At 50.7% G+C, this 9,599-nt stretch overlaps 1 protein-coding gene across 3 annotated transcripts in view; it reads right to left on the bottom strand.

Annotated features, from left to right (window-relative positions):
* Positions 1–2,325: 2,325 nt before the first annotated feature.
* Positions 2,326–9,599, bottom strand: part of zgc:158376 (uncharacterized protein LOC100101643 homolog) — a 34,470-nt gene continuing 27,196 nt past the window's right edge. For all 3 annotated transcript variants that reach the window (XM_058377671.1, XM_058377672.1, XM_058377673.1), the window contains one exon: positions 2,326–2,836. In XM_058377671.1, the coding sequence (XP_058233654.1) occupies positions 2,706–2,836 (131 nt within the window). In that variant the 3' untranslated portion in view covers positions 2,326–2,705. The remainder of the gene's footprint in view (positions 2,837–9,599) is intronic.

Genomic DNA, 9,599 nt, shown 5'->3' with positions numbered 1-9,599 from the left:
AGACAGACAGACAGACACACAGACAGACAGACAGACTCACACAGACAGACAGACAGACTCACACAGACACACAGACACACACACAGAGACACAGACAGACAGACACAGACACACAGACACACACACACACAGACTCTCACAGACACAGACAGACAGACACACACAGACAGACTCTCACAGACACAGACAGACACACACAGACACACACACAGACTCTCACAGACACAGACAGACAGACACACACAGACAGACACACAGACACACACAAGCTAAACAAAGTGAACGCATTAATAATGTTTACTCCTCCCTTTAAAACCTCTATCTATTAACATCAATGAAACTACAGCATGGTGTTAAATATCTGTCCTGAGAGTATAAATATTGGCACCCACCATTTCACCAGCTTCATTCAGACTGAACTAATAAAGCACCAAGACTGTGATTAAATCCAGACACCAAACAGAGCTGTCTCATTATAAGAAGTGAGAGGTGATTTAATCGCCTTAATGACAAATACATTCATCAAAAACTTTAGATTCTAATTAATTCTATTCCAACACCAGTGTATGTAGTGATGAAACCTGTGTGTGTGTTTGTGTGTGTGTGTGAGAGAGTGAAAAGACACGTGTGTATAAAAACAAACCCCATTGTCTTTATTTTAGTTAGTCATTTTACAGTAGTCACTCAAAGTAGCTGCCTTGAGGTTTTTTTCTTTTTTTCTCATTATTTTAATTCTTGTCCTCACTTTGATTGACACAAAGAAAGAAACAATGAACAAAAGAAGGAGAAAGAAAACAAAAAAAATGAAAAGACAGTAAATAAATGGATTTAAAAAAATAAAGAACACACACACACAAAATGCCCCTGAACATAAAAACCAAAAAAAGGAAATTTGGCAAGAGATTAAAGTCACATGATGATGATGATGCAGATGATGATGATGGAACAAGCTGGATTAATACCATCCACATCATCAGTGGAAACCGCGCTGTAATGATATGCAAATCAGCGGTGATGTCATAACGCCTGGAGCAGATGGAGGATTTATTTATGCCGATGAAGCGGGAGAACATCTGGAAAGTGTTGGACCCTGTAAACGAACGCCGGACAGCGAGGAGGTTACAGGACACGGCTACGAGGACGCGCACAGCGTGGAGTCAGTAAATCCTCATCAGTGGCACTTTTTCACCAAAACACCTGTCGTAAATGTCATGGAAGCCCCTCAGACCCTGTTTACACCACACACACACACACACACACACACACACACACACACACACACTCCTTCCAGAAACTTCCTCAGCTCCAAAGACAAGATCAAGATCAACAGTAGGATATGAGCAGCTAAGTCAGGATCATCATCAGTGCTGATCTGTGAAGGGTTTTTTTTTTTTTTGGCTCAGTAACGATACTGAACACGATTTGGAACACACCCCAGAGCAGCTGCAGCGATTTGGGACAGACCCTCCCACAACCAGCACCAGCGGAGAGAGAGCGTGAACTGACCAGAACCCGGTTCTTACAGGAGATCAGACGGTTAGCAGCTTCGAGTACCCGCCTCAAGGAGTTCAACCGGAGGGAGATGGAAGTGTTTCAATAACATACATTAAAAAAACTGTTTAGAAATGAGCGAGTGTGAATCCCGTCACCTGGTACAATGTTCATTTGTTCTCAGTGCAATGTTGGATTGAAAAAGATAACGGCGTGGGGAATCGAGGATCTGCCCTTGGTGCTTGCGTGACGCGCCCTCCTACCCCTCCCCCTCCTTCCCCCGCCCCCTCCTCACCGGCTGCATCCCGATTCACAAGTTCAAACTTACTCCTGAAAATGAAACATGGCACTGGAAAAGTGGAGTGAAAGAAAAGAGAGATGTACAGGTGAATGGCACAGACAGAAGGGCCGAGACAGTGAGGAAGAGGAAAAAAAAAAGAAGGAGTGGCCATGGCCCCTCCCTGCACAAACCCCACCCCTTCAGGCTCAGACTTATGGGATAGCGAGGTCCTCGACTCAAAGGGGAAACAAACGGGTTGCCGTCTCACCCGATCGGCAATAGATACATTAACACTGTTTACATCACACACACACACACACACACACACACACACACACACACACACACCCCAGCCCACCCTGACATCATCAGTCTGTGACTCTGGCTCGTCTTTTTGTGTTTGGTTGCTTTGTTTTTGTTGTTTTTTTGTGGAAGAACCGGTCTAGTGATGGATACATTCTGTGTACGAAGTCCACTATGTAGTGCAAATGTTTCAAATACGTTAGGGTGGGGGTGGAGGGAGGGGAGGGGGGGGGGGGAGGGGAGGGGGGGGGGGGAGGGGAGGGGGTGAGGGAGGAGGATATGGGACAGACCTGGAAGATGAGGGGTGGGCTGCTGAGCAGAAAAGGTTTATTTTACAGTAACTCTCCCTCACACACACACACATACACACACATACACACACATACACACACACACACACCCCCGATACTGAATATGTACATGCTAGTTTGTCCGTAAGTCCATTTTCACAAAAACAACTGCAGCAAGAAAAAAAAAAAGTTTTTTTTGTGATTGGTCGCGCTCCCCCTCCACTCCACCCCCTCTCCCCACGATCCAACCCCCCCCCCCCGCCCAGAGTGCGTATGGTAGGGTCAGTGGGCTGCGTGTGATTTGGCCGGTGCTGTAGGCTGTAGTGTGCAGGGCGGAGCCTCTAACTGTTCTTCAGCAGCAGTCTGTCATCGGTCTCGGGGGGGAGGAGCCCACAGGAGCGCAGGTCCACGCTCTGCAGCGACACACACCGCCTCAGCAACGGTAAACTCTGCTCTGACACCTTCACACAGCCTGCACACACACACACACACACACACACACACACCAAGAGAGAAAACACAGTTTATAAATATGAACATTAGTAGTTAGTTAGCTAAATGGTGGTAATCTAGTACAGACTAATATCATGAGAAATTTGGTGTATATATATGTATATATTTGTGTGTGTGTGACGCACGGGTATGGTGTGTGCGTGTGTGGTGAATGTGTGTGTGGTCTGTGCATGGTGTGTGTTTGTGTGTGTGTTGCATGTGTGCATGTAGGGGATGCAAGAGTGTTGATGTGTGTGAGATGTGGTGTGATGTGTTTGGTGGGTGATGTGTGTGTTGCGTGGTGTGTGTGATGTCTGTGTGTTGTGCGTGTATGATGTGTGGTGTGTGATGTGTGGTGGGTGTGTGTGTGATGTATGAGTGTGTGTGTGATGTGTGGTGTGTGTGATGTGTGGTGGGTGTGTGATGTGTGGTGGGTGTGTGATGTGTGTGTGTGGGGTGTGTGTGTGTGTGATGTGTGTGTGTGTGATGTGTGTGTGGTGTGTGTGTGTGTGGTGGGTGCGTGTGATGGGTGCGTGTGATGGGTGTGGTGTGTGTGTGTGGTGGGTGTGTGATGTGTGTGTGTGATGTGTGTGGTGTGTGTGTGTGGGTGTGGTGAGTGGTGTGGTGTGTGTGTGTGATGTGTGTGTGTGTGGTGGGTGCGTGTGATGGGTGTGTGTGATGGGTGTGGTGTGTGTGTGTGGTGGGTGTGTGGTGTGTGGTGAGTGGTGTGTGTGGTGGATGTGTGTGGTGTGTGTGTGGGATGTGTGGTGTGTGTGTGTGTGTGTGTGGTGAGTGGTGTGGTGTGTGTGTGTGTGTGTGTGTGTGTGATGTGTGTGTGTGATGTGTGTGATGTGTGTGTGGTGGGTGGTGTGTGTGTGTGTGGTGGATGTGTGTGGTGTGGTGTGGTGTGTGTGTGTGTGGTGGATGTGTGATGTGTGTGTGTGTGTGTGTGTGGTGAGTGGTGTGGTGTGTGTGTGTGTGGTGTGTGTGTGGTGAGGTGTGTGTATGTGTGGTGTGTGTGTGTGTGATGTGTGGTGGGTGTGATGTGTGTGCGTGGTGTGTATGTGTGGTGGGTGCGTGATTGTGTGTGTGATGTGTGTGTGATGTGTGTGTGTGGTGTGTGATGTGTGGTGGGTGTGTGTGTGTGATGTGTGGTGTGTGTGATGGGTGTGTGTGTGTGTGTGTGTGGTGGATGTATGTGTGTGTGTGTGTGTGGTGGATGTATGTGTGTGTGGTGTGTGTGTGTGATGTGTGGTGGATGTGTGTGTGTGTGTGAGATGTGTGGTGGATGTGTGTGTGTGTGGTGGATGTGTGTGGTGTGGTGTGTGTGTGTGGTGGATGTGTGTGGTGTGGTGTGTGTGTGTGGTGGATGTGTGTGTGTGTGTGAGATGTGTGGTGGATGTGTGTGTGTGTGGTGGATGTGTGTGGTGTGGTGTGTGTGTGTGGTGGATGTGTGTGTGTGTGTGTGTGTGTGGTGGATGTGTGTGGTGTGGTGTGTGTGTGTGGTGGATGTGTGTGGTGTGGTGTGTGTGTGTGGTGGATGTGTGTGGTGTGGTGTGTGTGTGTGGTGGATGTGTGTGGTGTGTGTGTGTGGTGTGTGTGTGTGTGTGAGATGTGTGATGTGTGATGTGTGGTGTGTGTGTGGTGGATGTGTGTGGTGTGGGGTGGGTGTGTGTGTGGCGAGTATGTGATGTGTGTGGTGTGTGTGATTGGTGTGTGTGTGATGTGTGATTGGTGTGTGTGTGATGTGTGGTGGGTGTGTGTGTGGTGTGTGTGTGTGGTGTGTGTGTGTGTGTGGTGTGTGTGTGTGATGTGTGTGTGTGTGGTGTGTGTGTGATGTGTGTGGTGTGTGTGTGTGTGATGGGTGCGTGTGATGTGTGTGGTGTGGTGTGTGTGTGATGTGTGGTGGGTGTGTGTGTGTGTGTGATGTGTGATGTGTGGTGGATGTGTGTGTGTGATGGGTGCGTGTGATGTGTGTGGTGTGTGTGTGGTGTGTGGTGAGTGGTGTGTGTGTGTGTGGTGGATGTGTGATGTGTGGTGTGTGTGTGATGTGTGTGTGTGTGATGTGTGGTGTGTGTGATGGGTGTGTGTGTGTGTGGTGGATGTATGTGTGTGTGTGTGTGTGTGGTGGATGTATGTGTGTGTGGTGGGTGCGTGTGATGGGTGCGTGTGATGTGTGTGGTGGATGTGTGTGGTGTGTGTGTGGTGGATGTGTGTGGTGTGTGTGTGTGTGTGTGTGGTGGATGTGTGTGGTGTGTGTGTGTGGTGGATGTGTGGTGTGTGTGTGTGTGATGTGTGGTGGGTGTGATGTGTGTGCGTGGTGTGTATGTGTGGTGGGTGCGTGATGTGTGTGTGTGGTGTGTGATGTGTGTGATGGGTGTGTGTGTGTGTGTGTGGTGGATGTGTGTGTGTGTGTGTGTGTGTGTGGTGGATGTATGTGTGTGTGGTGTGTGTGTGTGATGTGTGAGATGTGTGGTGTGTGTGTGGTGGGTGCGTGTGATGGGTGCGTGTGATGTGTGTGGTGTGTGGTGGGTGTGTGGTGTGTGTGTGATGTGTGGTGGATGTGTGTGGTGTGTGTGTGTGTGGTGGATGTGTGTGGTGTGTGTGTGTGTGTGGTGGATGTGTGTGGTGTGTGTGTGTGTGTGTGTGTGTGAGATGTGTGGTGGATGTGTGTGTGTGTGGTGGATGTGTGTGGTGTGTGTGTGGTGGATGTGTGTGGTGTGGTGTGTGTGTGTGGTGGATGTGTGTGGTGTGTGTGTGTGTGTGAGATGTGTGATGTGTGGTGTGTGTGTGGTGGATGTGTGTGGTGTGGGGTGGGTGTGTGATGTGTGTGGTGGGTGTGTGTGTGGCGAGTATGTGGTGTGTGTGATGTGTGTGGTGGGTGTGTGGTGATGTGTGGTGGGTGTGTGGTGTGTGTGATTGGTGTGTGTGTGATGTGTGATTGGTGTGTGTGTGATGGGTGCGTGTGATGTGTGTGGTGTGGTGTGTGTGTGATGTGTGTGGTGTGTGTGTGATGGGTGCGTGTGATGTGTGTGGTGTGGTGTGTGTGTGATGTGTGGTGGGTGTGTGTGTGTGTGTGATGGGTGCGTGTGATGTGTGTGGTGTGTGTGTGGTGTGTGGTGTGTGTGTGTGTGGTGGATGTGTGATGTGTGGTGTGTGTGTGTGGTGTGTGTGTGGGTGTGTGTGTGATGTGTGTGTGTGTGATGGGTGTGTGTGTGTGTGTGGTGGATGTATGTGTGTGTGGTGTGTGTGTGTGATGTGTGAGATGTGTGGTGTGTGTGTGTGGTGGGTGCGTGTGATGGGTGCGTGTGATGTGTGTGGTGGGTGTGTGGTGTGTGTGCGTGGTGGGTGTGTGTGTGTGATGTGTGGTGTGTGTGATGGGTGTGTGTGTGTGTGTGTGTGTGGTGGATGTATGGGTGTGTGTGTGTGTGTGTGTGGTGGATGTATGTGTGTGTGGTGTGTGTGTGTGATGTGTGAGATGTGTGGTGTGTGTGTGGTGGGTGCGTGTGATGGGTGCGTGTGATGTGTGAGATGTGTGTGGTGTGTGGTGGGTGTGTGGTGTGTGTGTGTGTGGTGGATGTGTGTGGTGTGTGTGTGTGTGTGGTGGATGTGTGTGTGTGTGTGTGAGAGATGTGTGGTGGATGTGTGTGTGTGTGGTGGATGTGTGTGGTGTGTGTGTGTGGTGGATGTGTGTGGTGTGTGTGTGTGGTGGATGTGTGTGGTGTGGTGTGTGTGTGTGGTGGATGTGTGTGGTGTGTGTGTGTGTGAGATGTGTGGTGGATGTGTGATTGTGTGTGGTGTGTGTGTGGTGGATGTGTGTGGTGGGTGTGTGATGTGTGTGGTGGGTGTGTGTGTGGCGAGTATGTGGTGTGTGTGATGTGTGTGGTGGGTGTGTGGTAGGTGTGTGATGTGTGATTGGTGTGTGGTGTGTGTGATTGGTGTGTGTGTGATGTGTGGTGGGTGTGTGTGTGGTGTGTGTGTGTGGTGTGGTGTGTGGTGTGTGTGTGTGTGTGTGTGGTGTGTGTGTGGTGTGTGTGATGTGTGGTGGGTGTGTGTGTGTGTGTGATGTGTGGTGGGTGTGTGTGTGTGGTGTGTGTGTGGTGGATGTGTGTGGTGTGTGGGATGTGTGTGGTGTGTGTGATTGGTGTGTGTGTGTGATGTGTGATTGGTGTGTGTGTGATGTGTGGTGGGTGTGTGGTGTGTGTGTGGTGTGTGTGATGTGTGGTGGATGTGTGTGTGGTGTGTGTGTGGTGTGTGTGTGGTGTGTGTGTGGTGTGTGTGTGTGTGTGTGTGTGTGATGTGTGGTGGGTGCGTGTGTGTGTGTGATGGGTGCGTGTGATGTGTGTGGTGTGGTGTGTGTGTGTGGTGTGTGTGTGATGTGTGTGATGTGTGGTGGGTGTGTGTGTGTGTGTGATGTGTGGGTGTGTGTGTGTGGTGTGTGTGTGGTGGATGTGTGTGGTGTGTGTGTGATGGGTGTGTGTGGTGGGTGTGTGATGTGTGGTGGGTGTGTGATGTGTGTGGTGGGTGTGTGATGTGGGTGTGTGATGTGTGTGGTGGGTGTGTGTGTGTGGTGGATGTGTGTGATGTGGGTGTGTGATGTGTGTGGTGGATGTGTGATGTGTGGTGGGTGTGTGTGATGGGTGTGTGATGTGTGTGGTGGGTGTGTGTGATGTGGGTGTGTGATGTGTGGTGTGTATGTGGTGTGTGTGATGTGTGGCGAGTATGTGGTGTGTGTGTGTGTGGTGGGTGGGTGTGTGGTGGATGTGTGTGTGATGTGTGTGGTGGGTGTGACGTGTGTGATGTGTGTGTGATGTGTATGTGTGGTGGGTGCGTGATGTGTAGTGGATGTGTGTGGTGTGTGTGTGTGTGTGATTGTGTGTGTGTGTGTGTGTGGTGTGTGTGTGTGTGTGTGATGTGTGTGTGGTGTGTGTGTGTGTGTGTGTGGTGTGTGTGATGGGTGTGTGTGTGTGTGTGGTGTGTGTGTGTGTGTGTGTGGTGTGTGTGTGTGTGGTGGGTGCGTGTGATGTGTGTGGTGTGTGTGTGATGGGTGCGTGTGATGTGTGTGGTGTGTGTGTGATGGGTGCGTGTGATGTGTGTGATGGGTGCGTGTGATGTGTGTGGTGTGTGTGTGATGGGTGCGTGTGATGTGTGTGGTGTGTGTGTGATGTGTGTGGTGTGATGTGTGTGATGGGTGCGTGTGATGTGTGTGATGGGTGCGTGTGATGTGTGTGTGTGGTGTGTGTGTGATGGGTGCGTGTGATGGGTGCGTGTGATGTGTGTGGTGTGTGCAACGTGTGGTGGATGTGTGTGTGTGTGTGGTGGATGTGTGTGGTGTGGTGTGTGTGTGGTGGATGTGTGTGGTGTGTGTGTGTGTGTGTGTGATTGTGTGATGTGTGTGTGATGTGTGTGTGGTGTGTGTGTGTGTGGTGTGTGTGTGTGTGTGTGGTGTGTGTGTGTGTGGTGGGTGCGTGTGATGTGTGTGGTGTGTGTGTGATGGGTGCGTATGATGTGTGTGGTGTGTGTGTGTGGTGGATGTGTGTGTGTGGTGTGTGTTTGATGTGTGATGGGTGCGTGTGATGTGTGTGGTGTGTGCAACGTGTGGTGGATGTGGGTGTGTGGTGTGGTATATGTGTGTGTGTGTGTGGTGTGGTGTGTGTGTGTGGTGGATGTGTGATGTGTGTGTGTGATGTGTGGTGGGTGTGATGTGTGGTGGGTGTGTGTGATGTGTGGTGGGTGTGATGTGTGTGTGTGATGTGTGGTGGGTGTGTGTGTGTGTGTGTGTGTGTGATGTGTGGTGGGTGTGTGTGATGTGTGGTGGGTGTGATGTGTGGTGGGTGTGTGTGATGTGTGGTGTGTGTGTGTGTGAGATTGGTGTGTGTGTGTGATGTGTGGTGGGTGTGTGTGTGTGTGTGTGTGATTGGTGTGTGTGTGTGTGATGTGTGGTGGGTGTGTGTGTGTGTGTGTGAGATTGGTGTGTGTGTGTGATGTGTGGTGGGTGTGTGTGTGTGTGTGTGTGATTGGTGTGTGTGTGTGTGATGTGTGGTGGGTGTGTGTGTGTGTGGTGTGTGTGTGTGTATGTGACCGGTGTGTGTGTGGTGTGTGTGTGTGTATGTGATTGGTGTGTGTGTGGTGTGTGTGTGTGTATGTGATTGGTGTGTGTGTGGTGTGTGTGTGTGTGTGTATGTGATTGGTGTGTGTGTGGTGTGTGTGTATGTGATTGGTGTGTGTGTGGTGTGTGTGATGTGTGGTGGGTGCGTGTGTGTGTGTGTGTGTGTGTGTGTATGTGATCGGTGTGTGTGTATGTGACCGGTGTGTGTGTGGTGTGTGTGTGTGTATGTGATTGGTGTGTGTGTGGTGTGTGTGTGTGTATGTGATTGGTGTGTGTGTGGTGTGTGTGATGTGTGGTGTGTGTGTGTGTGATGTGTGGTGTGTGTGTGTGTGTGTGGTGTGTGTGATGTGTGGTGGGTGTGTGTGTGTGTGTGTGTGTGTGGTGTGTGTGTGGTGTGTGTGTGATTGGTGTGTGTGTGTGATGTGTGATTGGTGTGTGTGTGGTGTGTGATTGGTGTGTGTGATGTGTGGTGGATGTGTGTTTGGTGTGTGTGTGTGTGTGGTGTGTGTGTGTGTGATGTGTGGGTGTGTGTGTGTGGTGGATGTGTGTGGTGTGTGTGTGATGGGTGTGTGTGGTGGATGTGTGTGGTGGGTGTGTGATGTGGGTGTGATGTGTGGTGGGTGTGATGTGTGTG

The sequence above is a fragment of the Hemibagrus wyckioides genome, linkage group LG24 (genome assembly GCF_019097595.1).
Source record: "Hemibagrus wyckioides isolate EC202008001 linkage group LG24, SWU_Hwy_1.0, whole genome shotgun sequence".
NCBI lineage: Eukaryota > Metazoa > Chordata > Actinopteri > Siluriformes > Bagridae > Hemibagrus > Hemibagrus wyckioides.
This window is presented reverse-complemented; position numbering and strand designations above follow the sequence as displayed.